Source organism: Rhinolophus sinicus, linkage group LG07 (genome assembly GCF_036562045.2).
Source record: "Rhinolophus sinicus isolate RSC01 linkage group LG07, ASM3656204v1, whole genome shotgun sequence".
NCBI lineage: Eukaryota > Metazoa > Chordata > Mammalia > Chiroptera > Rhinolophidae > Rhinolophus > Rhinolophus sinicus.
Window position 1 is genome coordinate 4,810,055 of NC_133757.1, and position 16,412 is coordinate 4,826,466.

Genomic DNA, 16,412 nt, shown 5'->3' on the forward strand with positions numbered 1-16,412 from the left:
ATTCCAAGCCAAACTCACCCAAGTTCACCCGCTGTAAAGCTGGGAGCTCTGGGGCACACGGGGCTCTGGCTGGTACCCAGCGCCTGGCTGGGTCCGGGGTGGCCCGGGGTGGGCTTCTTGGGAACCCTGCCGACTGCGCCAAGTAACTGTTGATGTAAGAAATGTCCAGACAGTAGAGAATTTTATTTTTATTTGCGCTAAACTGACAACAATTGTCAGGAAGCAAAATCTCCACAGACTGAGAACATGCTCCGGAGACGGCAGTTTGCAGCTTGTTTTATTCATTAGAATCAAAGGAGGAGACATAAGGGGGGTTACGTGGGTGGTAGATAAAGGGGGTGGGAGAAAGCAAAGTGGGGAAATCTCTGCGATTGGATAGAGTGTAAATAGGAGAGACACAGACTTCTCTTACACTGGTGGGTGTAGGATAGTTATTAATTGACATTTATAGCACATAGAGATGGTATTCGGGGAATAAGGTAACAATGAGGGGTTCTGTGGTCTCTGCTGTGGTGCTTGTGGTTGTGCCCTGAGGGGAGATTACTCTGACATTTCAAAGGTATGTTATCTCAGATGCAAAAAGACAATAGACAGGCCGACCTTTGTCAAGGAAGCTGCAGGCCCAGGCTGTGACTACCTGCCATGACCCACTTTTACTTAGGAATTTTTATATTCAGACCATCCTATGTGGTTACTTTCGGTTTGAGTTTGTAAGGCCCACATGCAGGCCTCTCCTGAGCTTGTCATTTTAGGATGTGGCCCCTTTTTCATCTACAACAGAATTCCAGAGCAACTCCAGGGGACAGAGGATGAGGAATGCACTTGGGGAAATGCTGGGGAGCGGGGGGGGTTGAAATGCGGTGAGGTTTAAACCCTGTAGCATCAGAGGTGCCTGTTGGATGTGTCTGGTGGGGTCTTTGTATCACATATGTTAGGCTGGAGATTTGGAACTAGGGGTCTAAGTTTTCGGTGTCACTGGACTTATGACTGTTTGTAACTAGATTATGACTAATATTTTAACAGGAAGAGAATTGTACCCAAGGTTTCATTCAGCTAAGTATACCTATTGGGGACCTTTTTGTCCCAGAACCAAACCAGGCTGAAGATGGGAAACTATATCCTCAAGGGGTTCAAAGCCTTGTTAGCCAGTAAAGTGGGGGTCCGTCAGATGGCTCCAGGAGGTCACTCGCGTTCTTTTTCTCTTTTTTTAGGTTTGGAATCTGTGCTTTTTATTTTATTTTATTTTATTTTATTTTATTTTATTTTATTTTATTTTATTTTATTTTATTTTATTTTATTACTTGGGGAATATTGGGGAACAGTGTGTTTCTCCAGGGCCCATCAGCTCCAAGTCAAGTCATTGTCCTTCATTCTAGTTGTGGAGGGTGCAGCTCAGCTCCAAGTCTAGTCGTCCTTTTCAATCTTTAGGGGGTGCAGCCCACCATCCCATGGTTGCCAACAAGGCAACCTTGTTGTTAAGAGCTCGTGCTCTAACCATCTGAGCCATCCGGCCGCCCCTACGGCAGCTCAGTAGCAGGTCGTTGTCTTCAATCTAGTTGTGGAGGGCGCAGCTCACTGGCCCATGTGGGAATCGAACTGTCAGCCACGTTGTTCAGAGCTTGCGTTCTAACCAACTCAGCCATCCGGCTGCCCTAGGTCACTCACGTTCTTGACTCACTCTTCTTGAGTCCTCACTGGCAGGGCTGCGTCTGGGCCCAAAGTCCAGTTCTCTGCAGGCTCCATTCTCCTAACTGGGCAGAGCGAGCGCCCCTTCCCTTTCTTCTTGCTGCTCTCTCTCCCTCCTGATTCTGAGGCCCAAACACCCCAAGAAACAGCATGAAAGGCAAGCGATGGGAAAAGCTGGCAACACTCATACTCCAATTTTTGTCTGAAGTTGTGAAATGTGAATTCTCAAAGATCTCTGTGAGACTTTTAGCATGAGTTTTCATTGAGCAATTAGAGAGTGTCTTATAGAAAGTTATCAATTAGCTGTGATGCTGTTTGTAATACAGAAACGTGTTTGCCGAGGCTTCCGCCAGTACACAATGGCTTGGCAGTGCTTCTGGGATCGATAGCAGGATTACTGAGATCACAGTGATGCTTTATAAATGTCCCCTAGTCAACACAATGGGATATTCTTTCTAGAAGACAGCTTGCATGCAAACAGAGTCACAACTTAATCTATTAACTTCTGACTGACAGTTTTGAAATGGTGTGGTAGAAAAAAGAAAATGGTACATGAATATTTCCAGACATCAGATTAGTTAGAGAAATGAACTTTGAATTGGAAACCAAGCTGTCTCATTAATAAACACCTTGCATGCTTTCTAAGGTGTGTCCTGTAAGACTAGGCAAGTCATTCCAACAAGCAGCACTCTGTGCCATTTTCTAATATTATAATGTCCCTGATTATACCAGTAAGCGCATCTTACAAAGTATTACCTTTAGGATATTTCACATCAGAATGAAGTGCATGCACATATTTTGTGCTGTAGCCGCATGGGTCTTTCAGAACTTTCTGTCCCCTTCTGTGATACTCAGTACTCATCAGACAGGCCTAAGACCTTCTTTCCATATAAAAGGAGAAGAGCCGCATTGCTTTCAGCCATCAACCCAGGAAGTGGCGCTGTGCCTGAGTCATAAATAGGCCCCCAATTAATCTATAATAATTTGGGGGGAAAACTTACAAGCTTTTAAAAAAAAATCTCATTTATAATGTCCATTTAGATCTAAGTACAAAAAGCACAGAAGAGTTGCAATTGGGATAAATAGCAATAAATAATAAGTGAAGTGGTATTTTGTCGCTGTCATGCTGTGAAGTAGCAGTTTCATTTGTGATTGGATTTCTGTAATAAACACGCATTTTCATTTTATCATGAACGATGGTTTCCAAACACGGTTTGCCATTGGAATCTCACAGCAGTCTTTCTGATTGTATCATTTTTATATCGCTGGGTCGTTTCCACACCCTCCCAACCCCGACATGGCTCTGATTCCTAACTGTCCTTACCCCTGTGCCTTGTATTTTACACGGATTTGTGTTTGTCACACTCCCCGCCTCTTCTGTTGCTTGTACCTCTGCGCTGTGGAAATTCTTCATCACTATGGTCCAGAGAACCTGAGTAAAAGGAGCAGAGTCCTCTCCAGAGATCAGAGGTGCTGGAGCCAGGATGGGAAGGGTGGGAGGCTCCCTGGTAATCTTTCTCCAGCTGTGAGAAATCCAGCTCTCTGCCAGCCCTGCCCACTGTCCTCAGCGGAACAGAACACAAGTCATCTTCAAAGATCCGGCTCCTCGTTCATGAGGAAGGGTCCTCTGTATAGCCACGTGTGTCTCAGTGATGTCAGCCTCCAGGGGTGAGGCAGGCGGCCCCTCGGAGTCAGAGGGACACACCTTAGCCTTCTGCTGTGACTGGGGAGGAGAGTGCAGACGTTCCTTTCATGCCCCCTGAGGTAACATTGACAGCTTCAGGGTCCCTTTGCTATCCCCTCAGCGTTCCCTCTTCCATCTCCTACTACCTCTATGCCTGCATCCTGTCATCCCACAGATGTTTCTAGGTGGCTCTATTACAGACGTTGGAAATAGAATATGGAACAAGGCAGAAAAATGCCCTTCCCCTGAGAAGTTTCTCTTTTACGAGAGGAGGTAGATAGTCAACAAGTGACGTAACCAGACCAGTAAATGATCACAAATGATGAAATATGCTGGGAAGGGCGAGAACTGGGTGTTTGAGAGCAGAGACCCACCGAGATGGCCAGGGGCTTCTCTAAGGGGGTGACGGCCAGGCTGAGACCTGGAGGAGAAGCCACTCAGAGCCCGGGAGGCCCTCCAGGCAGAGTCCGGCCAGTTCACCAGTGTGATGGAAGCTTCGTGAGCAGACAGAACTCACAGCAAGACCGAGGGCTGAGCAGGAGGAGTTTTAAGAAAGCGCCTTGTTATAGAGATGGGAAGACAGGTTCTGGTGGAGAGCTATCGTGGATTTTCCCCAGCTTTCTCTTTGTATGGGATGGGGGTGGGGAGGAGTAGCAAAATGAACAAAACCTGGCATTTCAGGTGTGTTAAGTTTGAGAAACCTGCATTGCAGTGTTTTCCCAGACTGCTTCCTGGTAAGTGAGGTGGTTCCTCTCCTCAGACAACCCAGCAGGGAGCTTTAGGAGGGAGCTGCTTCCGAAGTGGCCATTGTACTTAGACACAGAACACGAGGAAGTGTGACCCTCTAGTATACAGATGCCTGGGGGAGGCAGGCAGTGTTCTGGTGACTAAATAAGGCTGCAAGGTGCTCTGGCTATACCTACGGTAATCTAAAGTGAACCCCTGAGATGTTTGCCGCAAACCTAAACATTAGGGATGCCACTAGCAGCAAAAGGATAAAGACCTTGACTAAGAGCATCACATGTGCGAAAGGTGGGGAGGTTGTGCCTTTCCCTAGAGGGAGGGGAGAGGGGGGCTGAATCTGTGATTGCCTCATGCCCCGATATGCAGTAAGAAGAGTACGCTGCAAGTAATCCAACATTTAACACAAAAAATCCTTAAGAACGACCTCCTAGATATTTCCAAGACAGTTTTTATCTAAGGTTGATATATGCCACTTCCCATCAGAAAAAATTATCCGTAACTTATGAATAAGCATTATCATCACTCACGTAATAATGACAAGGCCCCAAGCCGGGGACGCCCCATTATGGTGTCGCAATGCCTTCATTCCTTCCTGGGTTGTTCTGCAGTTAGTTCAGTTGTGTCCTCTTTCGTGTATGTGTCTTCCCGGCTGTGAAACTAACCCACTAACAGTAAAGTCATGATCAATATTGCCTCTAACTTTTCATAGCAATACCTGGCGCCCTCGTGCCCCCAGGCCTGTAGTCTGAGGCATCTATTCAGTGCCGAGAGGGGGTGAGCTATTTCTGAGGCCCTTGGAGGCAATAGTTTACAATTGTTCTGCTTGAAGAATTAGGTCCCTCGGAGCTTCCAGTATCTATCAATAGCTGAGATGAAGGGCGTTGGCTCCAAACTGACCATTCTCTTTGAAGGGGTAACCTAGAAGTCGTGATGGGAGTGACCTTGGCTCTCGACCCCACATTCTATTCTCTTAATGCAATTCCCTTCCTTCTGCTGGCTCCGTGCCACTATACTGCAACTTCATGATCAAGGTCAGGTTCCTCTAAGTCGTTGAAAATTGGCTCTCCTTCCAGGACCTAGAAACACCAAGATGACGCTATGTATGTTTCCATCCATCAGAGAGAAGCTGTAAGTGTCGCTGCGTCCACATTGGTTGACTTGAGATATTTTGCACCAATACGGGTGAAAGAATTTAAATTCCAATTTGGATGAGGTCCCAGTTACACAAATGATAGAAGGCAGCACAGCATGGATAAAGCCGAGATGAAAAATAAACTGTAGCTAATCAATCGATCACTCTCTACACATCTGTTTACACTTCCAGTTAAGTAGGCGTTGCTTGCCAAGTCCTCGGGAGATCCTGAGAGAGAGCACCGGGCAGGTGAGGGTCCGAGCGATGGGACCCTGGCCGGAGCCTTACTTTGCTGACCTGCCTGAGCAAACCATCTGGAGGCAGCTGGTCTAACTCCTTCTGTGAGGAACTTACAGGGAGAGAGACCTCACAAGAAACCACATCTTGCTCTTGGACTTCTAGCTTCCAAAACTGTGTGAAAATAAATTTCTGTTGTTTACGCTACCCAGTCTGTGGTTTTTTGTTACAGCAGCCAAAGCCGACTAACGCAAGGTCTCCTAAGATTCTGGTAATATTTTGGTTTTGCATCTGGGAGCCTTGATGATGATTTTATTGTTTTTTAAATTGTGCTTATACATTTTATGTACTCTTTGGATGTATTTTTTCCAAGTGAAAAAGTAGAAGTGTAATGACTTCCAAAACATTAATGGCCTATTGATTAGCGTTTCGTTGATTTATTCAGCAAATGCTGTTCTTTAAGCTTTCAGTAAAAGACAGGTCCATTAGGGTAACCAAGCTATCACTTCTAAGAAAAGGATTCTGTATTTAACCAGCCCTGGTTCATTATTTCCAATGTATAAAAATCAAACGAAAATGGAACGAATACATGCTTTTAAATTAAGAAATCTAAGGCAATTAGTGCTTTTGAATTAAGACAGCTCTCTGTTCTCCTTTTCCATTGATTTCTCCTTACCGTTCAGATCTCAACTAAAATACACAGATAAAGGTCTTTCTGCCTCCCTGGAGGAAACTGTATTCCTTTGAAAGATGTTGACATCCAACTATTATAACAGCTCCTGTAGGGACTTTATGTGGAATTAGTTCCAATGTTAATGTTTAAAGGAGCTCACATCTTGGGGGGAATAAAGGGTCCTGCAGATATTTCATGTCTTGAGTAAAGACTCTTAATTGTTGACTTGTGCTCGCAGGAGGGAGTGTGGCATGTGTGGCCACCTGAAGTAGTTTGGAGGCCACCTGGGTTAGGGATGTGAGTTAAGGGACACTGCCATGGGGAGGGGGTGGGATGGGGGTTGTGGGGGGTTGTTCTTAGGGCAGGCCGAGAAACGGGATTTCCAGGGCAGGACAGAGAACATCGGTGCTTGCTCCCCACTGACGGGGGTCACACATGGAGGAGGGTTTCCTGGGGCCGAGAGGAGAGGAGAAGGACAGAGTCTGCCTAGTGAAAGCGAGGAGAGTTTCACAGAGCTCTTCACCCGAGTCATTAATTCCTTCATTCACCAAATATTAATTGAGCTTCTATTATTCATCTGGCACCTCCATGGACATAATAAAGAAGTGGACCCACTCATGAACATAGTGAATTATTACAAGTACAAAGGAAGTTCTTCCTTACAAGGAGGAAAAGCACAGGAAACTGGAAGAAAGAACACCTGGGAAGGGGAGGGGTTACAATCAGACTGGGCCGTGAGGTAAGGCTTCTTTGAATTTGGACATTGAAGCTGATGCTGAATAGAAGAGTTGCAGGGAAAGCATTGCAAGTAGAGGGAACAGCATGGGCAAAGCCTCAGCGCTGCAGGGCAGTCCGGTGTGTTTGAGGAGCTGGCAAGGCCAGTGTGGCTAGAACCAGGTGAGCAAGGAGAACAGCCGTGTGGGTGTGGAGGGAGCCAAGGGCACAATACAGACTTGGCATCTTAGCATCCAGTGCAATGCCAGTGCAGGCTCGTTATAAGCAGAGGTGGGTTGATGAGGGTGTGTTTTTAAAGATATCCCTCCGCTGCCATTGGAGAATGATTAGGGGGAAAGCGAAGGTAGATCTGGAGGGGCCCAGGTTAGAAGGGATTTGCAACAATCCAGGTGAGAGATGACTAAGGTGTGAGCTGGAGCTGGGTGCTCAGATGTGACCTGGACAGTGAGCGTTGTGGTTTGGAGGACATCTCAACAGGGCCTTTTCATGGCTTAGATGGAGCTGGTGAGGGAAGAGGAGGCTTCAAGGAGGACCTCACATTTCTGGCCTGAGCAGTTGGGGAAAGGAAGGTGCTCTTTATTGAGACAGGGAAACTGAGGAAGGAGTTGATTATGGGAAAGTGGGGGTAGAGTCAAGAAGGGTTCCACAGGGACATGGCCAGAGGAAGAAAGTGCAAAGGTCAGGAGTCCCGGCCATGCCCGTGCCATCCAGGAGGCCGCTGCATTTTCCAGACTTGTCCTGGTCTTGGGGTCTGAGGCTGGTCCCCAAGAGAAAAAGTCTTTTTCTCTCCTGCCACTAAATATGCCTGTGGAGCAGATTCAGATACTGGCAAGTCAAAGGGGAATTTTTTTTGACTGACTTTTCTTGTTTATCTTTCAGAATCATCCAGAAGTGTTGAATTTTCGAATACAACTGGAAAGCAAAGAACTGACCATAAATCTGGAGAGAAACGAGTAAGTCACGTTAATTCTTGTTTATTGCACGATAGGAGAAAGTTAAGACAGTGTGGACTGAAAAGTGCTGTGTGATTTATGCTGGCATTTCGAGAAACAGAACTAAGTACGTGGATTTGTAATGCAGATTGGGATTTGAGGCTGGAATTCACTTCAAACAGTGATCCAATGGAAAAATAAAAAATTTCATCACTCAGAAAAAAGAACTTCATAACTCAGCAGGTTTTTCTGAGTTCTGATATTCTTCTCTTCAGAGCCCAGCTTTTTGAAGGACAGCATTTAAGCACCCTCTCTTCTGTTCAAATATAATAGCTGTGTTCCGTAATTGGTTGACTTTTGGCAATTCCTGGGTTATACAAGGAGAAACAGCTTCAAACAGATAGAAATGCTTTCCTCCCTGAGAAATACCGAGAGTTTATTTTATCTTTCTGGGTTTGTCTCCAGTGGTAGAAAGTATTTATCTTTTTATTTAAAACTTTGGCCCTTTCTTTGCAAGGTTATATACATTTCCAGAAAATGGCATTGTATTTGTTTCTGGGACACATGGATAATGTTACATAGTTTGTATGCCTTCCCAGTAGAAGACGTGTCTGCTTCAGGGCATAAGTAAGAACAGTTCATACTTTTGTCATCCTTTATACTGTGTGGGCATCCCCATGGCTTCCTCAGATCTAAAGGACCCCTCACTATTCTGTTTGATTAGTACCAGAAAAGAACTGAGCTCTTCTTTAAGCAACCTGCATCGAAAGCTATAAATCAAGTTCTCAATTCCTGCTTCAGTCTCGCTTCTAAAACTACTGGTTCCATTCTTCACCCACCAGTGACGGGCTGAGGCTTCTTTTGTTTGTTTCTGTTTCTTTTTCTTTCTTCTTCTTTTTTTTTTTTTTTTTCTGAAATGATAGCCTCATTGCGATGAGTTCTGCCAGAGATACCTAGTCACAAAAATCTGCCTCTTGGTATTTCTTACATGTTTACCCCTCACCATTGTGATTTTGTAAGCAGTAAATGTGTTTTTAACTTCCCTTGTGACTTCATGATCTTAAAATAGGGGTTCAGGCATACATCTTGGAGAATCAGGAAGCTGAACAGAAACCTGTATGTTCTTTGTATAAATATTTTCATGGGTTTTTTTTTCCACATAAGAATATTATGGGACATTGGACATTTTAATTTTTGTATATTGCTGTTTGTATGTGATTTGGAAAATACATCTGTGGGCAAAACTAAGTATTCTCTGAAAGGTCAAAAGAAAATACATCTCGTGGTGGCGGTGCGTTTCCTCGATGGGGTTTTAGGATTGGCAGTTGGATTTGGAAAGTGTCTTTCTTGTTTTACGCTGTTGGAGGAATATGGTAAATAGCATGAGTAGGACAGATCCTGAACTTTCCGATTGTGTTATAACTGCAGGTAGAGGAACAGAAACAGGCTTAGTAAAACCTTAAGTCATTTGTTTTTATTACAAAACGTGCTGTAAGAAAAAAATAGTAAAGAGACCAAAAGAAAAAAAAAGTGCTCCTACGACCAAACACAGTCCTGGCTAATATTTTGGTGGATGTTCATATAGATTTTTTCCTTATGAGTAAGGTTTGCATCTTGTGTCGTCCTAGTTGATATTATGTGCAATTTGATATCCTGCTACTTCGTTTAGCTTTATAACGGACACCCTTTCTCATGTAAAAATGCATTTCTTAGAGGCCATGTGGTTCTTTGAGTCTATAAAATGGCTTAATAGCCTTGTTCACGGTTCCCTCTGAAAATGGTTTACCTTTCATTAACGCAGATAGTCTAATGCAGGTAGACAGTGACTAATTTGTAATAAAAAATCATTTTAAAAGGTGCCTTAATTTTCTCACTTCCAATTTGGGGCCTTTCACAAAAAAACCTCAAAGGTAGAAATGTCAAAAGCATAAAACTCTTCTTGATTTATTTCTCTCTTCCAAGCCATACCGTCAACTTATGTTTTGGAAAATATGTGGAGAGTGTTTAATACGTTTAATATAACATTCTATAGCTTTATTTTAATTCTACTACTTATACTAATTGTAGAGCTTTCATTCTGATAAAAATAACGTTTTCATAAGTAGAGCATGCCAATACCACTCTGAATAAAGCATTCCCCCAAATAATTCAGCCTACCAATTTCTTGGAGAAAGGTGACGTGTCTGTTTTGTACGGATTTCATGTTTGAGAGAATGAATACCAAAAAAATCTCTAGTTTTATAAGTAGAATGAAATGCTTGTAGGCGACTAGCAGGTAATGCTGTCAGACACAAGTGGTAATCAATTATCTGGTATAAAATAGAATTTTTAATTTGAATAGCCTTTGGCTCAACACATCCAATTAGAGAATTTATCCAAACTGAAGCTACAGCAGCCAAAGATGAAAGTGAAGCAAGAGTCATTTCAGTATTTAACAACCAGCGCAGTAGAGAGCCTGACCAATCAGAAGGTAAGCTGGTGCCCCCAGGCTGGGAGGCAGCCCTTGTTCAAGCAACATCACTGCAGACTGTTTTTACTTAAGAGTACATCCATAGGAGATTGAGTAAGTCAATTATGGCTCAGCTATGAAACAGAGGACTACACAGCAGTTAAGGATGATGGTGGACCTCTTTATGATTATCAAAACATTCATGATATTATCAGTATAAACAACATGTTGAATAATAATTTACATGGTATTCAGGTATAATTTTTAAATTATACATGTGTGCATGTGTGCTGAGTATTAAGAATATGGAAGACATTCACTTTCTTATTGTCTTCATGTTTTACAAGAAAATATTGCTATTAAAATTAGGAGAACTTTTCATATTGAAAGGAAAATAAGCTGCTGCAAAAAATCTTAAAAATGGTTGAAAAGAAGAATGTCAAAGTATTTATTACTCATAAAGAGGAAACGCTGGATTTTAGAGAGGCCTCCAGCAACTTGCAGAGGGTTAGAAAGCTCTACCCATTGAATACTGGGTCTTTAAATATCCGGGAATCTGTCTTAATGAAAAACCTGCTTAGAAATCACAAGTGAGAAAGTCGTGAGGTAGCTTTACTGCCTTATATAAAAGGCATAATCGAAAGCTAATGCTCAAAGAGAGTCGCCTAAGTGACCCGACTCAAAAACTCTTCTTGTAAACCAGCTCTTCATGAAGGAGAGCTGAATTTGAATTAAGCAGTTGCTTCAGGGAGTCTATTTTATTTGCCTTCTGGCATCCCTAATTTGTGCAAAGATCGCATGCTACTCACTTCAAATCTGCGTCTGTAGAGCCATAATCGAATGTTTAAAGAAACTCAAGGCTTCCCCAGAGAAGCGTTTTTCAGAGTTGCTGTCTGCCCTGGAGCTGCAGGGACCTGCTTTATAACTTCCGTTAACTGGGCTGGGTCCCTGTGGACTCTGGGACCAGCCCTCCAACAGGTGCTCTGTGCAACTGCCTCTTTGATCAAAATGCTTTATTGCACAGGCTGCCCAGCCTACACATGCGTTTCCCCAGTTGAGGATAATTAAAAGTGATGGCAGTGGATCTCGCTTCCCCCATCTCTTGAGCCCACCGAGCTTTCTGTTTTCCAGCCCTGTCCCATCGCTGTCGGAATGAAATCCACGGCCCACTGAATTTCTACCTGGGGTGTCCCTGAGCTCGAACTTTGGCCTTGACTTTATGTCCATCTGGAAAGATGCTAGAACATCTCTTTAGGGGCAGTTGTAATTAGTGTTCACTCTAGACCAGTAGCTGAGAGGGCATTTGAAATGTGTCACATGTGGACATAAATATTTCACGACATCTCTCAGAATGCAGGAGGGAGAAATGCAGCATGGAGATAGCATTGCTGGATTCGTAGCTGCCTGGGTACTACCCAGAGGGTACTACCCCACTGTTCACATTGCCCCAAACCCTGTTAGATAGCCGGACTGAGATTGCTGTCTGTGGCCCTGGGGCTGTGTGCACGGCCTCGGCCCGGGCCCCCCGTTCTGTCAGCCATCTCTGAAGGTGTAAAGGTGCAGTGATCACCTCTCTTTGCCGTGCAGAGCTGGAGGAGGAAAACTGTAGCTCTGCTCTGCATGGTGGAATCTAGAGTATGGAGACTTCAGCAGTTTGGATCAATGGGCCCACACTGACAGGATGAGATTTAATGGGGTGAATGGACAGGCCTATGCCTCGGTTAACAACAAAATAGTAACCAACACTGTAAGCTCAGAAGAAAATTTCCTAGTAGTTCTTGTGAATGAGCCCTGCAAACTCAATCTGAGTCCCTGGGCTGCTGTGGTTGCTGAAAGGTGGCTGCCACCTGTGTACAGTGCACGGGTGCCACGGCCGGTCCTCGACCGAGTGATTCTGCTGTGCAGTGACCCTGGTCAGGCCACATCCAGAGCCCTGGCCCCTGTGCTCCTCCAAGCATGATGTTCAAGAGCTGTCTGCCACTGTGTTTGTTTCCACTGTTCGACTGTCCTCATCTCTCCCACCATCCACAGATGTCCTTAAGGTCAGGGGCAAGGTCTTAACTTCCTCTTCCACCCCCTTCCTCTTCCTTCCACAAGGCCTGGCTGGCAGCAGGCACTCGAGAAGCACTGATCAAAGAGTGGATAATGGAAGGTGGGCAGCTGGACCCAGTCAGAAGTGAGTCACCAGGAGGTAAAAAGTCTGTTTTGGGTGGTGTGAGAAAGGAACTGCTCAGGGAGAAAGCTTCTGGAAAAGACACATGGTTTGGAGTCAGGAAACCAGGCTTTGAAACTCAGCTTTTCTTCCAACAACAATAAATTATGACTCAGTAAACAAGCTGCTTATAGTCTCTTTGCTTCCTCATATGCAAACTGGAATCAAAGCCTGTATAGTCACTGCCAAAAGATTAGAGCTCCAGTTGTTTTTGCTGATCAGGATTGACTGATTTGGTGACATATTTGTGTGGATCCAGCAGTGTGGGCTGTTTCACCCAATTACACCCATGGCCTCACCGCACCTCTAGCCTGTCTCAAACTTCCTAAATTGATGGAGACCAGATTGCACCTAATCTTTACCTGTATATACTGATGCTAACCAAACATCTTAATTCTGACAAGAGCTGGAAAGGATTTGAATGATAATCCTTTGGATTCCTGGTGTTGTAAGGGCCTTAATTTCCCATCTTGACATCCTCGAGAACTAGAAGTTTTAAATCTTTGTGCATAGAGTGCTATTGCTTTTCATCTCTACTCTCGGAGAAGAAGCCTGGCCTGCCTCTTAGAACCTCCAGTGCTAATTTGCCTGGTGTTCTGATTAGTGACTAAACTAATGAGGGTGGGGCCATATCAGAAACTTTACTATCTGGTTTCATATTTTTTATCTCTCAGCTTCCCTCACACATCTTTTTCAGAGTCCTTATTAATTCAAATGATGAATACAGAATTAATAGTAAATCAATGAAATCATTTCTTTATTTACTGTGTCCCTGAGTCACAGACATTTATTTAATACCAGACATTATGTTTGGCGCTGGAGATAGAGTAATAAGCAAGGCAAGTCCTTGTCCCCTTGGAGACCCAAGGAGCCGACACTAACCAGTCATCACAAAGCAGTGGTGAGTGACAGTGGTGCTAAGAGCTAAGAAGTCATGGACGAGGCTCAGCCTGGACCAGAGAAGGAAGCTGTGTATGGAGCAGCATTTGATCTGTGCACACGTAGGGTGAGCCAGGTACAGGGAGGCAGAGGGTGGACAGTTCCAGAGAGAAGGAAGAGCATCCATAAAGGTCCAGAGGGAGGGGGAAGGAGCTCTGCATCATTTCAGAAACCAAGAAGGTCAGTGTGCTCGTGAACAAGAGGGAGATGGGGAAAGAAGTGGAAGCCTGGTCCGTGTAGAACCTGGTGCTCTGCGATAAATACTTTGCATTGTTTCTTAAGAACAATGGTCCCCCGTGGAAGCAAGGCCTGCAAGCAGGGCAGTAACATGATAAAATCCCATGTTTTAAAGGCCATTTTGGCTACATGTGAAGACTGGATTGGAGGAGGTGAAGAGTGGGTGTGGTTAAGAGGCTATTTATCGCTGTTGCACAGGAAGGGCTGATGATGGCTCCAACCAGGGGAGAATCTGTAGAAAGGAGTAAATAGTTGAGAAATGTTTAGGAGAGAGAATGGACAGAAATCGATGAGCAATTGAATGTGTGGGGTAAAGGAAAGGAAGGTGTGTCCAGGGTAATGTTGATGCATGAAATGCTAGAGCAGTAATGCCTTTGATCAGAACAGAAGACCCTAGGAAATGGCTCAGGACGTGCCCTTTGAGCAGTGGTCAGGGACACAGAGCCATGGCTCATAGTGGGTGTGGCCCTCAGAGTCTTGGAAGAGGGTGGACATTTGGGCCTGCCAGAACCCCGTGTGGTGGTGACTTGTGGAGGGCTAGCACGTGGAACTGAACGTGGCCTTTCTGTGGGACCCATGGATGTTTGTGGCTCACCTAGTAGAGCAGTGGCTGGGGGCTGTGAGCTGGAGAGCACAGCCTGTGGTGAGTGGGGACATGGTGAGGCCATGACCGTGTCCGTGAGAGTATCTGAATAGTTGTCACAACCCAAGGCAACATCAGTGCTCCGTGTAATTTCTGGGATCTGAGTGGGGTGAGCCTGTGGCTTCCGGGCTCACTCCCCAGCCCTAATCCCCGTCCTTCCTATTATCTGTCTCCATGCGTACACCGCCACCAGGAGCACAGAGACTCTTGCCCTCCTTCAGGTCTGAATCATTGTTTTTGGACCACCAGCCTGGGACCAACCTGGGGAGCTTATTAAAGAGTCAGGTGCCTGGCCCCACTTCTTTCTATTGAACCAGAATCCCCAGCTATAGGGCCTGGTGGTCTGTATTTTTAACACGTTCCCCAAGGAGTTATTTTCATACTTTAATTGGAGGCCTACTGGCCTCATGAAGTTATTTCAATTTAAATAAAATAAAATTAAAGCTTTGGTTCCTCAATCACAGTAGCCACTGTCCCAGTGCTCAGAAAGCACTAACAGCTATAGCACATTTCCATCATGGCAGGGGCTTCTTTCGAACAGTGCTGGTAAGGCAGGGAAATGCCAGATCCTTCCAGTTTGGGGCTTCTGTCTCAGCTGATGCGTTGCCCAGGCCACTGTTCTTCACTCTAAGAGTCACTATTCCTCTTCAGGTCGCCTCGTTCCCACAGCATGATAAACTCCCTCCCCGACCTTAGGGAATCAGGTGGTACCAGAGGGCCACCTCTGCACTTTGATGAAAGGAGGAAAGCACAGCAGAAAACTCTCTAAACATGACTGTAGACTCAGGGAACGGACGCGAACTTACACAGACTGACTGCAGCCATTTAGAGCAAATGCCTTCCAATTTAAGTGAAAATCTCTCAGCCTTAACAGTGAAGTCTTTCTAATTGGACTAGATTTTGCTTCCTGAATAAGAGCTCAATTCCCTCAGCATTTCTCCTCCTTTCAGTCTTTGAAGTTATACAGACACTGGAAAATGTCAGAACACCATTTTTAGAGTTGATTTGTTCCCCATCCTGACTTAAGTTGAAAATGCCTAAACTGGTTAAGATCAACCTTTTCAAAGTGGTGCCCCTCTGGGATCCAATGTGAGTGTGTGGCGTCCTTGAGTGGACTTCTTTAAAGTTAGAAGGATCTAAAAAGGACATCTGATGTGGAAGTGGATTTCCAAGTTTAATGACCTCACTTGCAACCTTTTAGTTCTCGTGCTGTGGGTTTATGATTTTCTGATGAAAACCCTGTCGTGTCCTCAGGGTTTCTCTTCAGAACACTGCATCCCAAATGGTAACAGTTGTCTTGGCCGTTTCTAGGTGATCTCTGGTGGCCAAGCGGAGAGCCAGTGCTCTCCTGGTGGTTGTCATTTCACTGTCCTCTTTCTTGCAGTATGACCAGAGGTGGTCACAGCGGTGCAGATGCTGAGGCTGGTGTGCTCATGGCGAGTCTCTTCTTGACTTTCTCTAGTTGCTGTGTCCTCAACAGAAAGGCTACGGCACTTCTGTTTGTGTGACATACTAAGACATCTCACTGCTCACTGGAGACAGCAAAACTAACTCCCCAGAGAGCTCGGAACATGTTTGGCTGTTGGGTTATTTGACTCAGGATATAAATACGGTCCCCATATTGCATTCGATTGCTCCATCTTAGTCTCTTTTAATATATAGGTTCACGCTCCCTCTTTTTAATTCTTGCTTCTGAAATCTTGCAATCCTTGCACATGAAACCAAGTGGCTTACCCAGTAGAATGTTCCACATTGTCAAGTGTGCTGATTTCATCCCTGTGGTGTCGTCTAGCCTGTTCCTCTGGCCCTCGAGTCTTCTGTTACCCAGTAGTGAGGTCTCCAGCCTTGAGTGGAGTCAGGGTCAGACTTTTCGATAGGATTACATCATGTGTGATGCTGTGTCCTTCTTTTACATTACATCAGTTCTGTGACCTCTGCTCGTCTCTTTTTGTAATGTTAGATTGGCGTCCCGACGTCACCTGTCTCTTTGAGGGCTACTTCCATGCCAGCGACAGGGGCAAATTAAAGCATCTGTTTCACTGACAAGCAGATTTAGAAGACCGAAGGAAAATGGCAGAAATTTCCTCAAAGACTCATGGCCTGAAAGGA

The 16,412-nt window shown here is 44.9% G+C and overlaps 1 protein-coding gene across 1 annotated transcript in view; it reads left to right on the forward strand.

The window, feature by feature from the left end:
- Positions 1-16,412, forward strand: part of ADAM12 (ADAM metallopeptidase domain 12) — a 324,013-nt gene that overhangs the window by 76,382 nt on the left and 231,219 nt on the right. The window contains exon 3 of the mRNA XM_074338816.1: positions 7,771-7,844. Within this exon, the coding sequence (XP_074194917.1) occupies positions 7,771-7,844 (74 nt within the window). The remainder of the gene's footprint in view (positions 1-7,770; positions 7,845-16,412) is intronic.